Source organism: Gavialis gangeticus, unplaced genomic scaffold, assembly GCF_001723915.1.
Source record: "Gavialis gangeticus isolate Ggan-Ray unplaced genomic scaffold, GavGan_comp1, whole genome shotgun sequence".
Lineage (NCBI taxonomy): Eukaryota > Metazoa > Chordata > Crocodylia > Gavialidae > Gavialis > Gavialis gangeticus.
Window position 1 is genome coordinate 2,473,007 of NW_017728973.1, and position 19,174 is coordinate 2,492,180.

General features: G+C 46.7%; 2 protein-coding genes across 2 annotated transcripts in view; both read right to left on the reverse strand.

Annotated features, from left to right (window-relative positions):
* Positions 1 to 76, reverse strand: part of CNP (2',3'-cyclic nucleotide 3' phosphodiesterase) — a 9,624-nt gene extending 9,548 nt beyond the window's left edge. The window contains exon 1 of the mRNA XM_019506273.1: positions 54 to 76. The gene's annotated coding sequence lies outside the window, so the exon portion shown is untranslated. The remainder of the gene's footprint in view (positions 1 to 53) is intronic.
* A 374-nt stretch (positions 77 to 450) lies between these two features.
* Positions 451 to 19,174, reverse strand: part of TTC25 (tetratricopeptide repeat domain 25) — a 22,160-nt gene continuing 3,436 nt past the window's right edge. Inside the window, exons 4-13 of the mRNA XM_019505105.1 lie at positions 17,950 to 18,011; positions 17,390 to 17,549; positions 14,007 to 14,231; positions 12,353 to 12,560; positions 9,721 to 9,807; positions 8,540 to 8,736; positions 8,233 to 8,333; positions 6,746 to 6,818; positions 1,405 to 1,537; positions 451 to 487 (exon numbers count right to left, since the gene is read on the reverse strand). Of these exons, the coding sequence (XP_019360650.1) occupies positions 451 to 487; positions 1,405 to 1,537; positions 6,746 to 6,818; positions 8,233 to 8,333; positions 8,540 to 8,736; positions 9,721 to 9,807; positions 12,353 to 12,560; positions 14,007 to 14,231; positions 17,390 to 17,549; positions 17,950 to 18,011 (1,283 nt within the window). The remainder of the gene's footprint in view (positions 488 to 1,404; positions 1,538 to 6,745; positions 6,819 to 8,232; positions 8,334 to 8,539; positions 8,737 to 9,720; positions 9,808 to 12,352; positions 12,561 to 14,006; positions 14,232 to 17,389; positions 17,550 to 17,949; positions 18,012 to 19,174) is intronic.

Consider the following 19,174-nt stretch of genomic DNA (forward strand, 5'->3'; position numbering starts at 1 on the left):
CACATACACAGAGCTGCGTGTAAAGAAAATGAAGCAGCAGGGATGATCCGCACCTGGTTCTTGTAGACTAGCTGCAGCCTCCCTGCACACCATGTAGAAGGAAACGGCTGTTAGTCGTCACATCCTGGCTTTGGCTCTGTTTATTTACCAATCATGATGAAACTACCATTCTTTAGCTGATTGGAGGTTTCACGCTGGACTCAAATTCAGCAGATATGCAAAGGCGCTGTTAACTTATCTGGTCATTACAAAAACAGCAGCTGTGCCTAGATTTGATCACACCCTGCAGACACTGACTCTGAAGATACACGGCTCATTTTGCCAAGAATGCCACTGTACTACTGGATCAAATATATGCACAAGATCCCAGTCCTGCAGCTTAATACATGTAGAGATTCCATTAGCATTAGTGAAACTTTGTGTCTGCACAGGAGATGCAGACTTGTGCTCTCAGCCAATGTCTGACTCCCTATCAGAGTCCTGATGTCTGTGTAGAAAGGCAGGAAGGGAATTATCAAAACTGGGTCCAATGCAGCAACCTAAATTACCTTCAGTTGAAGGGCTTTAGAATGGAAAAAGAAAAAAATAATTCAAAGGGGTGGCAAAAATCAGAGGCTGCTCATAAAGGTGCTGAATGGAGGTCCAAGGGAAATACAGGACCAATTTCACACCAAGGGATTATTTATCTACATTAGAAGAATCTCTGCCATTACATAGCTAGGCTGGCAGAGTCCCCTTCTGGAGGCACAGCATGTGTCAATGGGAGCTTTTCTGCCAACATAGCTACTACAACATCATTTCCACAAACCGCACTAACTAACCAAACAAAATGCTCTTTTTGTCAGTAGAGCTGCATTTAACCAGTAGTTCTGCTGGCATAGTAACATCTGCTAGGGTGTGTTATTCCTTACAGACATTTTTTCAGGTGCCTAGGTACGTAAGGTAGACCTGGTCTAAATAAAAGGCACTAAGTTGTAAAGTCAGCACACCAACACAGACTTTAATCCTACAGGTGAACTCTAGGAAATGTACCCCTGTTGTTCAGACAAATCCTCCTTTATATCTTCTTCCTCTTCTCTCACTGTCTCTTCTCCTTCCTCCCTTTCATTTCTCTCACTCTCCATTCTTTCTTCTCCACTTCTCTCCACCTCATTACATTCTTGTCCATTTTTCTCATCAGTCTCTTTTTCTTGTCCATTTCTCTCATTCTCGTCTTCCTCTTTTTCATTTCTCTCATTCTCTTCTTTCTCTGGTTCATTTCTCTCATTCTCGTTTTTCTCTCTTTCATTTTTCTCATTCTCTTTCTCTCTTTCATTTTTCTCATTCTCATCTTTCTCTCTTTCATTTCTCTCATTCTCTTTCTCTCTTTCATTTTTCTCATTCTCGTCTTTCTCTCTTTCATTTCTCTCATTCTTGTCTTTCTCTTTTTCATTTCTCTCATTCTCTTGTTCTCTTTCCTCTTGTTTGTCATTCTCTTGCTCCATGTTATGTCTGCTCTTTATCTTCTCAAAGAAATATTCGCTTACGTAGCCAAAATCTGGGGAGAAAAGAAGGGTTTGCTTTTAAACAAAGCAGAAGAGTTTCCACATGCAGAGCACTAGCAGAGAATGGAGCTGTACTTTCTGGCTTCAGGTTGCATTTTAATAGGAGAAGAGGGATAGGGGCAGCAGAACTGTGCTCCACCCACCCCTCCTTTCCTCTTATTTTTTTGTCTCAAGAGGTGAAATTTGTTGCTGGTGCGAGAAGTTAAGCTGCATGATAGATATTAATGAAAAACTGGGAGCTGGCAAGTTGCAGCCCTCTGAAATTCACTGGCCATGCAAAAAGAAATGAATTCCAGGTGTCCATCTGGGGCTTGAGAAAGCAGGTGAGAATGCTGGAAAAAGAAGCATTGTAGTTTCAAGTGCAGTGCTTCCTTTGGCCTTACTTGGATAATTCAGGTATTTGGGGGGGGGGGGGGTTACTACCCAAAAGGGTTTAACAGAAGACTGTATGATAGCCTTGCTTAAATGGGAAGCCTACTGTGCAATAAGCAAGGGTATGGTCTAAAAGAGCAGTGGCTATTCAGTGCTATGGATGCCCTTGATTCACAGATTCATAGATATTAGGGTTGGAAGGGACCTCAGTAGGTCATCGAGTCCAACCCCCTGCCCTGGGCAGAAAGTGCTGGGGTCAGATGACCTCCGCTAGGTGCTTGTTCAGTCTCCTCCTGAAGACCCCCAAAGTAGGGGAGAGCACCACCTCCCTTGGAAGCCCAGTTTGGTGTGCACAAACTGGACGCATCTACATATGCAATTAATGCGAAGCAATAAACTCCAGGATTTATTGCCTGGCTCCCCAGCATGTTGAGCTGGGTTGGAGCAGCCCCAGCTGGCAGGGGACCCTAGGGGTCAGCCTGCCAGCCCAGGGCTGCTCTGACCCTGTTCAACATATTGCACAGGGGCTGGCTGGGCATGAGTGTGCTGCAGTGCGGGGCTAGCCGGATCTATCACATTTGCATTTTGTACATTATTGATCTATGTTTTGGGAATAAATATAGACTGCATGCTTTAAATCCACCATGTATAACATATATAGCATGTAAAAAGGGTTCCATTTTGTAACATTTCAACATACAGTGTAGTCTACTGAAGTGCATACCTGATAACCATATCATTTGTTTAACTGTATAGCACAATGGAAGTCCCAGTGTATTGCCTAATACTTGTGTTGTAACAAATTCCAGTATTCTCCTATCTGGTATAAGTATAGACTGTTTCAGTGTAAAGTATCTTTCAATCCTCCTATTTACTTTGCAATTTATCTATACTTATAACTGTCTACCTTGTTACTAATTGTATTCCCTTTTAACTGTGGCAAAAGCAGTAAAAGGGAAGTAGCTAAGGACAGCTATTAGAAACTTTATAATGATGAGAAGAACCACAGGCAGCTATGGGATTTTGTAAAGGGATGTGTGGAGCAGTGACTGGTGCTGCAAGGGTGGCTGCACCCACCACTCCCAGCCTCCCTCTCCCCTGCCCTTGCACCAGGAAGAGCAGACTGTGCCATGGAAGCAACAGCTGGGAACTTTGAAAAGACACCAGATCAAGTAAGTTTATACCCCACCTCCTCCCCTCTCCTCTGTGCTCATTCCTTCTCATTCTCACCCTCAGCTAGGGACAGCAGCAGTGGTGGGTGAGCTGCCCTACCCTGTGCCTGTGCCTACACCTGCGCCTGCTCATGGGTTAGCAAGGAACACTTGGGGAGACTAGGCAGGGAGGGAGGACCCACCAGCTCCTGCCACTGCTGTCCCTGGCTAAGCCTGGCTCCCTGTGCAGCCCAGCTGGAGTGGGGCAGGAGGGGCTCTGGACTTTCCCTTGTCCCTGAGTCAGCCAGGGACAGTGGCAGAGGCACGTAGGGGAGGTGTGGAATTGGATGGGACAGAAAGGTCATGGGGGCTGGGATGGAAGTCTTACCTTCTTCAGAACTTAAAAATGGTCCCCAGCTTCTGGTCCTGCCACATAATTTGAAAGGACAGGTGCAACCACATTGCCACACTCCCTCTGGATCCACCCCAGTGGGGGCTAGTCTGTTTCCTGGCTCTCCTGTCCTCTCATTTTTGGGACTCCTAATAGCAGCCCTAACAGTGACATTTAGAAACCATGAAAATGAGAGGACCTGAGAGTGCTGTGTATATAAGGAGCACTGACTATTTAGATTAAATGTGGGTCAAGGCATAGCTGTTTTTAGTCCCAATTCTATGTACTCAAACAGATGTAAACTTTTAATGATCCATTTTTGGCACATTACCTGTAGTTAGGTATATGCTCTTCTCACAAGGGGGTCATGGTGATTCTCTGTACTCTGTGAAGCCCATCCCCAACTGCTATTCTTGTGTCTTACAGCTGTGCCTCTCATGTCATTTGCTTTCCCCACAAAAATCCCTCTCATCAGTGCTCCTGTATACCCCTCACCCTCATTCCTGCCTGCCCTTAAACCAGTTTAACTATGTTCTGTGGCATTCCGTTTATTTTACACCATAAGAGTGAAGGGAGGGTCAGGCCCAGCGTCAGCTTCCATGTGGTCCCTGTTGGGGTACATACCAAGAATCTCAGGACAGATTCTCTTTGCCATCACACTTATAGAGAAGCTTGTCATCTGAAAGGAGCCAGTGCTTGAAATAAGCTACCTGTCCTTAAGGGACTCTGTGACAGAGAAACTTTGGAAATGCTGCCACCTACAGTGCAAACTTGATACCGTACTTAAATAGATAAGCCACGGGAATTCATTTGCTAAGCTCTCTTCTGGCACAGCCTCTGCTCTTTCAGGGTTTCAGCAGAGGTAGCCAAGAAACTAACTAGCTCAAGATAATTTTTAAACTGAGTTTCCCTTCACTATGAAATTGTAATCCCTTTAGAGATCCCTTCACTTACACATGCAGGGAAAGGGACAAGATGCCATGTTTTCTTATCTGTAAATTTTAAAATTTAACAAAATCTAATCAAACTAGGAATGATATTTGTGGGTCATTCTACCAACATTTCAGTGCATGTTGGCTGCTCTGGCATTGACATGTCAAGCTGCTGCTTCTCCCCAGGGAATGTAGATGCTTAGGTGATGATGGGAAACTAGATATAAATTACTTAAGCAGATTTCTTTCTTCTCTGTTCAACGGCCATGCCTGCATATCTCCCACTTGCACACATTTATACATTCATGTTTTGCTGGAACTTAGTAGGCCCATCTGTGGAATTTAGCCTGTAGAGCAGGGGTGGGCAATTATTTGGGCCTGAGGGCCACATAGGTAGTTTTGATGTACTGTCGCAGGGTCAGCACCCCCTCCCCCCAACAACTCACCAAAACTCCTGTGGGGCTTTGGGTGGGTGGGGACAGTGTTCAGGAGCAGGACAGCCCTGCCCCATGGGGGAGGAGAGTCATGGGGAATGTATAGGGATGTGTAGAGGGGGCATATGTGTGGGGAGGGCTGCCTGGGACCCACCTGGGGGTGAGGGGAGGCAGGAAGCGCATGCAGCTGAACTCACCCAGTAGAAGGCACCCCCTGCAGCACTCTGCATTGGGCCAAGCCCTGCCCAGGGCAGCCTGTGTCATGCTCCTGCCCATACTCACCAGCCCAGGCCCTGGCCAGCACACAGCTTCTAGCAGGGCTGTTCCCAGTATGGCTGCAGCCAGCCAGGTTAGCATTGTCACTGGGAGGTGAAGGGAGCAAAGCAGCACCCAGCCGACTGCAGCTGCACTGGGAACAGCCCCACCAGAAGCTGTGCGCACTGGCTGGGGCCTGCACTGGTGGAGCTGTCCTCCTTCCCTCACCTCCAACTGTGGCTGTGGCTGCTGCTGCTGCTGTGCTACTCCAGGTGGACAGGGGTGGGGGGGAAGCTTCAGCCAGGTGGCTCCTGCTTAGCATGTGGAGCTCTGGTTCCAGGTCCCGCCTGCCTTACACCTGCTCTGCCCACCCACAGGTGGCTGCTCATCACTCCAGGCAGGCAGAGCAGGTGGAAGGCAGCTGGGAGCTAAAGCTGAAGTTCCACCCACTGGACAGGAGCTTCCCCCACAACCACCTGGGGCAGTGTGGTACAGCAGGAGCAGCAGCTGCAGGTGAGGGGAGCAGAACAGCCCTGCCAGCCTGGGCTGCAGCCAGCATGCGCAGGTTCCGGTGGGGCTATTCCCAGTGCGACTGCAACCAGCCAGGTCCTGTTCTGCTGCCCCCACATGCAGCAGCAGATCCTCCTGCTTCTGCCCCTGCTGCGCCACTCCGGGTGGGTGGACAGGTGGGAAGCTTCAGCTGAATGGCTCCTGCTGGAGGTGAGGGGAGCAGAGTAGCACCCAACTGGCTACAGTTGTACCGGGAACAGCCCCACCAAAAGCTGTGCGCCGGGGCCTGGGCCTGGGCTGATGGGCACAGATGGGAGTGTGGTGTAGGCTTCCCCAGTAGGACTGGGTGAAGCTCAGCTCCATGTGGGGCAGCGTGGGCTGGATCCGGCCGGCGGGCCATATTTTGCCCACCCCTGCTCTATAGCTATTTTTGGTTTTGGAAAATGTCTTTTGTTTGGAAATATGCAGTATCACCTTGTAACCATCAGAACCAATCCTCAGCAAATCAGCAAAGCGCCACTGAAGCTAGAGGCACACTGATTTACATCAGCTGGAACTCTGACCTTCAGTGATGAAAAACAAAGCCATGAGTTGTAACCCAGTTAACAGTTTCACATGTGAAACCGTTTCTGCAGAGGTTTTTAAGACCTGGCTAGACAAAATCTTGGCTGGGATGATATAGTTGGGGATGGTCCTGCTTTGAACCAGGGGTTGGACTAGATGACCTCCTGAGGTCCCTTCCAAGCCTCATTTTCTGTGATTCTGTGACACTTTTAGAGCAGGTGAAAATATACACCATAGCAGTGTCCACTGTCCAGCTGCCTCTTTGTACCAACAGAGGAATTCTGTCTTTATGGCACAAATTTCTAGATCCTGTTCATCTGGGCTTTTCCACTGTGAATAGCACTGCATCACTGATGAAAAATGCATACTTATTTTCCTACTACAGGAAAAAATTAGAGGGATCCTGTGTTGGGTCCTGAGCAGGCCAGGACTGCAAGCAGTGCAGGAGCAAGGCCATGGCAGACTCTGGACTCATTAGCATCACTGGGGATGGACAATCTGCCAAGTGTCCTATAAGGAAAATGAGGTAGAAAAGAAAGGGAAAGGCAGAATTTTCTAAACTTTAGAAGATTATAGTTGAACCAACCAATACCTTTGAAAGAATCTCTTCTCTCCTTTTCTATTGTCAGTGCTTCAATGAAGTCTTTGTTTGCATCATCTAGAGCCTAAAGGTGACAAAGATCCTTAGTAACAAACCAAGACATGCAGGTGTAGGACAGGCCTGTTTAAAAGCGTGTCCCATTTCCCACTGCTGTTCTCTCAGCCACTACTACTTGCTCCTTTGGTGCTTGTAAAGCTACTCTTCCTCCCTGATACTGATTGCACTATTCTTTGGGTTACTTCAGCAAAAATACCCCTTCAGTTGGGATCACCCCTCCCACCTTTTCTCCCTCATATACAGTTAGTGCTGTTTTTACCACTGTAACCAGCTAGTGAGCTGGGTTCTGTCTGTGTTTAGGATCTCTAAACAGGCACAAGTTTGTGTTGCAGATGCACTGCCCCAATACAGACCTGAGTGATCTGCTCCCATAAGATTATAAGTAAACCACCTAAATCAGTGACCACAGGCTGCCATGGTTTGTAGGTCACACTTCTGGCCCAAAGGCTCCGCCTGTGATGTTCCTCCATAGCTCCTGTCATGACAATCATGCCCAGTTGCCTCTCCCACAAAAAGATAGGCTAGACCAGGGGTGGCCTACTTGGCCCTGCGCTTTATCTGTTAGCAGTGAGATTTTTGGCATGCACCTCAATGCAACAGAAGCCGTAATTTTACCCTGTGGATTAAATCCTGGTTACAATGAAGCTAAATTAATTTTCCCATTGATTCCAGTAAGCTTAACATTATATCCCAGGCTTTTGCTACAATGGTACGTGGTTTTCCAATACAGAAGGTTTTGTGCTTTTGTTTTGCCAACTGCTTTGCAGGAGCTATTTCCTTCCATAATCCCCTACCTGCCAAGTGACAGCCTCTCTTATCTTTATCATCTGGAATAGGCACCACACTCTGAGAACAGGTGTAGGTAAGTTATTGACTTGGCCCCTAAACCCCTGTCCTGTAACCAGATCGCTTATAATCAGAGATGGATCCAAGGGGGTGCACTAGTGCACCTGCACCCCTACTTTGATTCCTGCTCTACCCAAAGTTTAGAACTACCGACCTGGCAGTGGCAGCAGTATTTCTAGTCAGGCAGTGCTGAGGGAGTCAACTGACTTCATGGTTTGTTATAATCTCCCTTCTAAACTCTTCATTCCACAGGTGTTAACAACCTTCTCTTTTTAATCGGTTTTGATGTTCCACCAATTAAGCTATCTTTTGTTTTGCAATTCTACTATCTGTTAGCTGCTCCTGGTCATGAAGCTCTTAATTCACAACCCTGCCAATTATTTTTAACTCATTCCAATTGTTACATTTGTTTTTGCTTCAATATTAAACTGCATAATATAGTTTAGGCCCATAGCATATTAGAAAAGTGTCTAGTTTATTTTTAACTGGAGAAAAATGTGTGTTGCTTTATATATGATGACGCACCAGACCATCTGCACCCCACTTTTCAAAATTATAGATTCGCCCACGCTTACAATGATGATGGCCTGCTGAGCTGCATCATTATGAACGAGCTTTGCCTTCTCAAGAGCTTTTTCAAAGTTCATAACCGCAGACTGGTAATCTTCAAGTTTCACTGGAATAAACAAACATCCATTTTAATTCTGGACCAAAAATAAGAGAAGTATCCTATGAAACAACTAAGGCCATCATGAAAAGATTTACTCTAAATGACATGCCACAGGCTTATTTTCATTGTTTTCTAACCAAAAGGGTGTTTTCATTAGGCTGCTTATTGGCCAGGTTGTTTGTGAGCTCAAAGGCAAAATTCAGTGGCTTTACCTTGTGCTTGTGCAACCAGCACGCTAGCATTGAGCTGCCATTCAACATCGCCTTCCTCCTCTGCTGACTGCAAGGATTTTTCACCATACTCCAGGGCTTCTGTTGCTTGATTTAGCTCCAGGTAACACCGGCCAATTTCATGGAATAACCACGTCTTTTCCAGGCTGGTTTTTGCCATTGGGATCTTTTCCTCCCATCTTCGCATAGGAAAATAAGTTATTTATATTGCTCTCACCTGGATTCAGTTATGCTACATATGTCTGGATATTTTTAAACTTCCTCAGGGGCATTGGGTGTTGGCTACAGCCAATGCTGGGGATTTTGACTCAGGTGCATCAGTGCTCCTGCTGGGATTTAAACCCGAGATTCCTGGCTACAGGGTCTTGTCTCTCCACTCAGGGTCAGATTGTTTACCATATTTGGGGTTAGGAAGGAATTTAACTCCATGGTCATATGCGTAAGGACGGGGGAAGGGGTGTTGCCTTCCTCTGTAGTGGGAAACATAGCCCCCTACCTAGGATCTCCTGAGTGTATATTAACAACATTTTATAGAAGCAGGATGTTGTCTGCTGTGGTTCCCATGCTTTATCTATGGCAGGTTAGGGTGTTATGTCTTGTGTTGCGTCAGGGCTGATGGCAATTTTAAGAAGAGTTTAGGTTATGGATTGTATAGGATGGTTTGGATAGGGATGATCCTGCTTCAGGCAGCGGGCTGGACTAGATGACCTCTGGAGGTCCTTTCCAGCCCTGCTTCTCGATGATTCTATGATATTGGAACTTGTTCTTTTCTTTTTTTAAAGAGAGGGCCTCAGGTGCTATTACTGGAAGTATGTTATACTGAGACCTATTACATGTTTAGAAAGAGAACATTTAAGAAAGTCTGGCATGGGGACTGCTGTTGGGTTACAAAGCCTGTGCTAGTAGTTTGAGTCAAGGTAGGATCAATATTTGCAATTATTGAAGTTATGGAACTGAATAACTGAAATTATTGTCATCTGACAGCTGTTTGGTGGCCTGCATAAAATGATCTCTGAGTCTCAGTCCAGTTTCTAGTGGTAGATACATGTCAAAACTGGCATTAGCAATCCTCCTTGTTGCCCATGTAACTGAATACATTAATGTGGCCACATCTATTTCATGTTAAATGTTTTCATGCCTTTTATGTTCTGCATTTTACATACGTGTCAATGGCCTCCTGGAATTTGCCGATTCTGGCATAAACTCTGCCAATGTTGTCAAGGGCTCTGGATATGGCATCTGGCAGATCACTGTATTGAAGGGAGAGAAAGAAGGCTTAAAATAGTCTTGTTCCTAAAATGACCTGCCTTTTCTCCAGCCTTGTGTATTTTCTTTAATGGTCGCTTTCAGTGCAGCTCACAAAACAGAGTGAGTTTCTTGAGACAGTATTAAAGGAACACTGGACATGTCTACACATTCATTTGATCTGAGATTAGTTTACTTGCAAGTAAAATACTTGCAAGTAAATGCTCCTGGGCAGGTGTCTACACATGCAGGGACATGAAAGCAGAGTTGCTGCTTCTAGCAGCAAACTGCTCCTACTTCTGGTAGCCCTGCAAAGGGCCCCTGCCACCACAAGGGGGAGCTCTAGGCTTCCCCTGGTTGCTAGCCCAGGGGCTGGCAGGGACCACGGGGCCAGGAGACAGCTAGCTGCCCCAGTGGCAGATCAGGGCAAGAGTCTAAGACGTGCCCCTCCCCTGCAGCTCTTTCCAAGCCCTGTGCCTTGATCGCTGGATCAGGGCACAGGTCTGGGACCTGCCCCTGACTGAGACAGTTCCCAGCCCCTGCTCCACAATCACGGGATGGGGGCTGGAGAGTCTGTTCTCTGCTGAGTGCAGAGCTGGGCAGGGAACAGGTTGGGGAGCTTGTTCCCTGATCAGCTCTGCAAGCGCAGGGCTGGGTGGGAAACAGGCTCCCCAGCCCCTGCCAGCAGAGAGTCCCCAGCACCAGCTCTGTGACTGTGGGGCTGGTACTGGGAGATCCTTATCTCCCACAGATAGAGCTTCACCATGGTGGGGCTCAGGTTGGGAGATCCTTATCTCTGCTGTCACAGAGATGGCGCTGGGAGATAAGGATCTCTTGGCCCCCCACTCTCTGATCACGATTGTGAAGTGGGGGCTGGACGATAAGGGATCTCTCAGTCCCCGCTCCCTGATTGTGATCTCAGAACAGGAGGTTTGGTTGACCGGGAACAGGGGGCTTGCTGCTGGTGGTTGGCTGACTGGGAACAGATTTGCTCCTGGTCAGACATCTACATGAGTGCTACTGCACAGCAACTGCTTGCAAGTAATTAGCATGATTAGCAAGGTTTACTGCACAGTAAACATGTGCATGTGTAGGTGCACATGCTTATTGTGCAGTAAACTACACTACTTCACAGTAAAGCATCTCCCGTAGACATGCCCACTGTCTTGTTTGGAGTGACACAGCAGAAGTGTTAGGTTCAATGGAAAGAGCACAAGATTGTTAGTCTGGTTCAACTGGGAACCTCTTGCTACAGATGAGAAGGTTGTGTTTCTGACTTTAGTCCACTATCAGGGCTAACCCCCTTGATTAACAATGTATAAAAAGAAGGGCTATCACTGTTTTTGGTGGCTGTTCAAGGATAGAGTAAAAACCCAGGTAACTGTTTTACTGAATTGAAAAGCAGAGTCTCAGGGTTCTTGCTAGGGACATTCAATAATGGGCTCTGCTGCCCAGCGTTCTGTGTGAGCTTTTGTTCAGTGTTAATGGCCACACAGTTTATAATAGTAAAGCCCAAAGAGCAGGGACTTTGTATAAATGTTAATATGTGAGTGCTCACTCCCCTCATCAAATGTGGGCCAGGTTTTCTGTTATAACTGAGGAAACAGGCAGAGAAATGTATTATTCGGGCAGCAAAAGTGACTAACAGAACCACATCTGCAACTCCTGTCCTGAGCTTTGACCAGTAGAGGGATATCAGATTTATCCACAGAACCACTAGAGGGCACGTCTCCCCCTTATATCACCAGAAGAGATCAAACAAATTAGCCTCCCTTCAGGCCACCACTTCACTTTGACAAGGGCTTTGCAAAACTAGGTTATGAAAAGGGTGAAATAAAGCCGCTCTCTTCTGCCTGAGACAGCCCACAGGACATTTTCTGCATGAGTGACTGCCTGTGTCCTGTTGAATAGTTCCAGCTTGACATCAGGACTGAAAAGGAAATGATTTCTCAAGAAGTCCCCTCCTAGACTCCTAGAGGACCTACACTGAAATCAGATCATCACATTCTCTCAGGAGGAAGCATGGTCTAGAGCAGAGGTTCCCAAACTTTTTCTTATTGTGAACCCCCTTCCAGATTTACCAGCTGCCCACATACACTTACCAGCATATGTTTTATATTTTAACCCCTTACGTGCCAATTATTATTATTATTATTATGAAAATTAAATCCATCATTAGTTTTTCTCATATGCCCCCCAGAGATGTCTCGCTGTACCCCCAGGGGTATGGGTACCACAGCTTGGGAACTCCTAGTCTATAGGTTAGAGTGTGGGAGTGGGAATCAAGGAGTATGTGATCTTGGCCAGGCCACTTAAAATTCCTTGCTCAACCTCTGCATGGTGATGAGGATAAATCAGAGGGGTCTATGAGTAATGACTGCTTGTTGTGCCTCTTGTGTTTCCTAGGTAATAAGTGCTACAGAATTTTGAAGCATCACTCTGGACTGGTTTGTGTTCCTCTCCAGTCAGCCTATAAGCTAAATCCTCTGAACAAAGGTTTGTTCTACATTGTGCATCCTTTCTGCACACAACCCCCACCTGAACACTCACTTTTCCTTTGCAATCTCCAAATCCATCTTATGGCTCTGAAGTGCTGCCCCCATTTGTCCCATATCTATCTGAGCATTCCCAATGCAGCTGTAGAGGTTTCCAATCAGTTCGTTCTTGTTGGGAACTTCGACATCAGCCCAACCTTTAATTGTTTTTAGCACATGTTCTGCTTTCTTACAGCTTCCTTCAGGGCAGCCACTGGTCAACACTAAGGGAAAAGAAGAAGGAATGCTACGTACCAACTCATGGGCACAGCCGTATTAGGAAAGACACAACCTGATTCCCACTGTCATGTAGCTTAAAGAGATATTTACACTTGTACAAAATGGCTGCAAAATACCAACAAAATGTGAGTGCAAGAAGGATTCTGATTTGGCTGCATTCTGCACTGTGGGGCCCCACAGTCAGCTAAATTGCCAAAATCTAATCTATACTGGGGGGGGAGAGAGGTTGAATGTGTCATGGATTCTTGGCCTCCAAAATGAGTGCCAGATGCAACCACTAAAAGGCATCTCATACAAGTCAGTCCATTGCACTGTACCATATCTAGGCTTGGCAGAATTCAATTTTTATTTTTTAATAACTTTGATGGATGATATTGTTGTTTCTTTTGAAGCATTCATTTTGACTTTTATAGATTTAAATCTTTCAGGATTGTGTAAAATTAAGGGTATGGAGGACAGACAATTTATTAATGGCAAGCGTAACTACTGTAGGACTGCTGCCAGCTGAGTGGCAGAGCTGCCATCAGTCCCAGCTCTACTTGCCCATAGCTCCCTCATCTACTTTGTCACTTCCTCTTTCTTTATTCCCAGTCCCCTGGGGTTTCTGGGTGTTGCAGTCCAAACTGCAGTCAGCAGAGTTCTGTAGGATTGCTCCCCCCCTGTTGTCAAACATTCCATCAGCCATCATTTTTCTTACATCCCCCTTCAATTATTAACAATTAAAATATTTTTTCCTCGGTCTGTGAATGTGAGGTGAAATTAACATTTATCAATATTTACCGATAAAAAATGAATCCTACCAAGTGCACATAATTCTGTTACCTATCCCCACCTGGGACCAGGCTGGGGGCTTCAGACTGGCACTCCATATTGTGTGGCTCTGTCATCTGCATTAGCTGAGGGAAATGCTGTTGCAGCTGAAAGTAACTGAACCTCAGTGTTGATGGCTGAAGTTTTCATGAGTTATAAAGTATATGGTACAGATGCACTGAACAGAAATGGCTTAGATAGTCTCTGCTCCCTTCCAAATCACTGCTGTACAGATTATTCATATCTGCCTAATATTAGTTTTCCTAATAATGGAGAGAATGACCTTGCTCAATAACACAGCTTTGAATATCCCTGGCTTGCTAGAGGCATTTGCTAAGCATGGAACATTTTGCCTGTATAGAACTAGTATCTAAAACACTACTTTGTAAAGCACTGCAAGTATAGAGAAGCTAGAAAAAGCAAATGCTTTCAGTCCTGTACCTCAAATACTGCCTTGGGAAAGGCAAGAAACAGCAGAACAAATACTTTAAAAAACTCTTGCTACTGTTAGTTAATGGCAATCCCAGAATGCACCTGTTCCTACTGACTGGGTCAACTGTTCACAGTGAACAATATACCGCAATCATAATGCTTTTGCCTCTTCCACCTGGGACACCTACACATGTCAATATCCTCCATGCTCTTCACAATGTATCTGGCAACCTCAGATGGTTTGCGCTTTTTGTCTCGGATCCACCTCTGCTGCCTGAGCTTGCGGTCTCTCACCCGGGCATAGATGGGCTTCTGCTGCTGCCAGAACTCAGTCCGGGTGTCCAGGTACTTAATGCCTCCCAAAATTAGATCCTCCACTGTCATCCCCTGCTTTGTGTTGCTTCTGATCAAGTCTAGAAATTAATGAAAGGCAGACCCAGGAAAAAGGATTAATGTTTGTGAAGAGTTAAGGCACAATCTAATGTGGGAGGCTGAAGAGGCAGGTTGTTTGTGAATATTTTTAGTGCTGGTGCCAAAATGCAACAGCTCTTGAGACTGAAGTCCCCTAATAATCCCAGAACAGACACAGCATTGGGACTAGCCCCTGCCAATGGGCTTCAATGATGACTTGGAGGCAGCACTTCTCTGGCCTAGGGGAGTCTGACATGCTGACTTCAATATTTTTACTTAATCCAGATACCTGAATTAGCAGGCTTAAGGCTACTGCAAATCCTATAATTTAGTGCTGATCAATCTATCCAGTCACATGGGCCAGATGAGTGGGGTACAGAGCTGGTTTGCAGGCCAGATCCCTTTGTGCAGGGTTGGTCCACGGGCCTCATCCATTATGGGGTGGGTCTGTGAGTGTGATCCAGCATGCTGATCTGGCCCCACTCACCAGATCCAGCCAGGGAGTGACCCCACATGCTGGCCCAACCCAACACACTGAATTTGGCTGTGGCCTGACCCTACATGCCACTGTAGTCCTCCACAGTACTCCCCACAGAGAAGTATGTGCCCCCCACAGAGCAGAAGTACATATCCAGGCACCTAGGGCAGCTGGTAGATGACTAGAGGTGCACCAATTATATCAAGTGCCTATCGGATCAGCACCAATAAAAGGGAAATTTACATCATCGGCTATCGGCTTTTTTTGGCCATTGTAACTGATAATGCTTACCAATACCTCGACACCTGGGTTCCCTTTCCCCTGTGAGGTGGGGGCCCCTGGATACCTGGATTCCCTCGGAAAATGGTGGATTTCCCTTTGCAGGCAAGCGGTAGGACCGTGCGAGGCTCTGAACACTGCTTTGGATCTGGAGAAGCTTCGGACGCTTTGGTGTCTGAAGCAGCATGTCTGGATCGAAGCGCTGGCCTTGTTAGGCTTTCCAAAGCAGCTTTTCGGAGCTTCTGAAGCGCTTCAGAAAAGCTTCAGAGCCACTTCAAAGATCCGGCCATAGGGTATAATGGGGAATCAATGAAATATCTATAACTTTGTTGTTTTTTGTCTGATGTGGATGAAATTTCCCCGGGTGGTAGCCTCTGCTGAGAGCATGAAGCCTGCCAAGTTTCAAGAAGATCAGTGCAGGGGTTTGGGGGGAACTGCACCCCAAATTCTTGAAAGCAAAACTCATGTCACATTGTGGCCGGAGCAGGGGCTACCATCCCTGCCGCCTTCACCCTGCTGTGCCTTAACACACAGTGTTACCCATGTTATGAGTTTTGCTTGTCCACAGCTTGAGGTGCAGTTTCCCACAAACCCCTGCACTTATCTCCTTGAAACCTGGCAGGCTTCGTGGCCTGAGCAGGGGCCACCACCCCTGCAGTTTTCAGCCCGCTGTGCCTTAACACACACAGGGTCACCTATGTCATGAGTTCTGCCTGTCAGTAGCTTGAGGTGCAGTTCCCCCCAGACCCCTACACTGATCTTCTTGAAACTTGGCATGCTTTGTGGCCTCACCAGAGGCTACCACCCTTGCAGTTTTCACCTCCCTGTGGTGTAACATACGTGTGACATGAGTTTTGCTTTCAAGAATTTGGGGTACAGTTCCCCCCAAACCCCTGCACCAATCTCCTTGAAACTTGGCAGGCTCCATGCTCTCAGCAGTGGCTACCACCCCTGCAAATTTCATCCAAATTAGACAAAAAACAACAAAGTTATAGATATTGAATTGATTCCCCATTATACCCTATGGCCAGATCTCCAAGGCAGCTCTGAAGCTTCGGAGCCACTTTGGCCGGATCGAAGCAGAAACCCGGTCTGGAACTCTGTATTGGATCCCTTGCATCCGAAGCAGCCAGATCCAAAGCCAGATCAAATAGCTACCTACTCGCACAAGCCTAGCAGGCAGCATTCTAGCCTGCAAGAAGTCCTGCTTGGGGCTGTCAGGAGCAAGACACAGGGGACACCATGTGCATGTATGCAGCTGAATGTATGCAAATGGTCAGGAGTACAGCTAGGCAGCGTGTAAAGCAGCTCCCTGCAGGTAAGTCTATGGAGGTAAAGGGACATGGGGGAGGGAAAGAGCATCGCGGAGGAAGATCAAGGCCTCCACAGTGAGGAAAGGACTGGAGTTGGGGGTGCTGCCCAGCCAGTGCAGTGCATGGGACCCGGGGCCAGGGAGAGGAGTAGGACACACCCATGGGCAGCTCATTCACAGGCACGGGGAGGTGCACTCCCCACCACTGTGTGGACCTCCCGGGGTGGCATGGGGGGGGCATGTGACCCCCTAGATTGTGCACGGGGCAGGTGTGGGCTATCTGCTGTGGGCTTGCAGCTCTGCTCTGCTGCTTTTGCCCCAGGAGACCCATGCTGGCAATGCGCCCCCTGCCTACCCAGCAGTAGTGGGGATGGCGAGTTGTGCCTCCTGCTGCCAGGCAGGCAGGGGACATGGGGCCACTGTGGGGGCCCTGGAGCAAAGACAGCAAGGCGGAGAGCCCCAAGCCCACAGTGGGCAGCCCGCATCTGCCCCATGCACAAATCAGGGGGGGTATGCCCTCCCATGCCTCTCTCGGGGGGTGGCGGGTGCACACAGCAGCAGGGAGAAGCCCCTATCCCTCCTGGACAAACCACCCATGGCTCTGTCCCACCCCCAGCCCTGCAATTTTAACCAGAGTAAATTGGTTATTGGATCAACATTGGCCAATATGATTGGTTAATAATCGGCTATTGGTATTGGCCTAGAAAATCAGTGCACCCCTACAGGTGACATGGCTTCATGAGCTGGGTCCAGCCCACAGGCTGTAGTTTGAGCACTTGAGCTAAAGCTTTGTGAACTGTGAAATGCCCTCTCCTGGTCATCTGAATAACAGCGAAAAGCAGGGGTCAGGAACCTATGGCCCACAGGCCAAAGAGACTTTATCTAAAGCCTGGATAACAGCAGGGGAAAATTGGCAGCAACATTTAGTGGTAAGGGGAATCTGCAAGAACCAGGTGACAAGCCTTAGATGGAGCTCTAGTAATTCAGCCCTCCACTGCTAAAAGATTGCCAACCCCCACACAAAGGATAAAAATGGACTTGATTTAAGAGAAACAACCTGTGGCATCTAGTTAAATACAATGGAGAAAGACCTTCATCTTTGAGCAGCTTCTCTAGATAGGCCTTGTCCGCATACAGCTCTCCAAGGAGCTGCCGTTCAGCCTTTATGTTCCTAACAGGCTCCTGTTTATTCAGCCGCTTTTGATCCTTTCTTGCAAGGTTGACTGGAAGTTTTTGTTTCATTTTCTTGCTCTGCAAACAAACAAAACTAAAGTAAGCTCAAGGGCACATAGGGAATAGGGTGATGTCTGCAGAGAAGCTTAGCTTTAAGAATTCTGTCTCATCTACCTCATCACAACACCTTTTAAGGATGCTGAATTTCTTATTCAGGAAAAAAAAATGACATGGGCACAAGAACAGCCCCTTAATAGTGAGGTCAAGATTCCTGAGTACAAATATGCTCACTCACTCACGCCTTTGCAATGTCCTTGATGGCCTCCATTGGAATAAGGTATTTTTTAAAACCAGCAGCTACATCAATCTGGCCACTGAATATATTAGCCTGTTCTTCTTTTAGCATCACCGAATCATCACAGAATATTAGCTTTGAGTAGCTCTAGTTAGCTTCCCTGGAAAGTTGTTCATACTGTACCTCTGCCTGCCTGCTTAAAAAGCAGAGGTCCCCTTTATTCTCCAGTTTAACTGAGGAAGGACCTGCAGATATAGAAAACAGAGTTGTGAGCATTCAAGAATTGCCTCACTGAAGCCCTAAAGATTAAAATAGAAATAAATAAGCTAAAGCAATAATCCAGTATTGCAAACAATGCTGAACAAGTATTATTGCATTTGAAATGTGTGGGAAGTTCTGTATCCTCCTCCTTAGCTTAAAGACAGGGACTGCATCTCAGGGAAACAGCTCACCTGCCTTTATTATTAGTATGCATATTTGTTTGCTTGCAGTAGCTACAAGTCCCAGTCATGGACGAGGACCACATTGTGCCAGGTGCTATACAAATATGGAACAAACAGATGTTTTTTGTCCCACTGAGCTTAAAGTGTAGATGTAACATGAGTGGCAACGGGGAAATTCAACAAAACAGATGGAAGGAAACACCAAACTGAGTCACAAGGGGATCCATCCGCTCATAAATTTCTTAATCACATCCATCTACATCAGGGCAGAACTGCATGTCATCTCAGCTTATCTGTCCATATGCTGCCAACAAATGCAAAATGTGGAAGGGCTTTCTATTATTCTGTCTGAGTCAGAAAAAAAAGGGAGATTCAAAGATTGTTCTCAGAGCATTTCCTGAAGTAAGAGAATGAACAGGACTACTAGGCTAGTTGGGTGATTGTGGAGGGGATTTAACATTCATTTAAATAATAGTTACCTCCTGAAAAGGAGAAATACAATCAGTGAAGATCAGTCTCACAGGCTGCTTACAAAAGTTAAAAAAAAAAACAACCCAAAACTGCTCTTCCAGAAGGATCACATTGTTCAACCTGGCTCCACAGCTTTTGTATAGATCAGGCACTTCAGCAGGGCTTTCTGGTGCTTTTATCTAAAGCTAATTCAATCAGCTATTAGATAGAAGTGCCAAAAAGGCCCACTAAAGCACCCAATCTATGCAGATATTGGGTAAGCTGGGTCCAACTAACACAGTGCCTCTTCTGGGCATGAGCTGGGCTTGGCACATGAGTCCACCAAGTTTAAAGCATCTTTTTGTTTTCTTTTTCACATCTGTAAGCAGTCAGAGTGTCTAGCTCTTCAACCCTCACATGGTAGTGTCTGCATGCCTCCTAAGCATATCAAAATATAGATACATTAACAGCAACATGCCCCTTGGGTTTCCCCACCCACCCCCTCCAGACTGGAG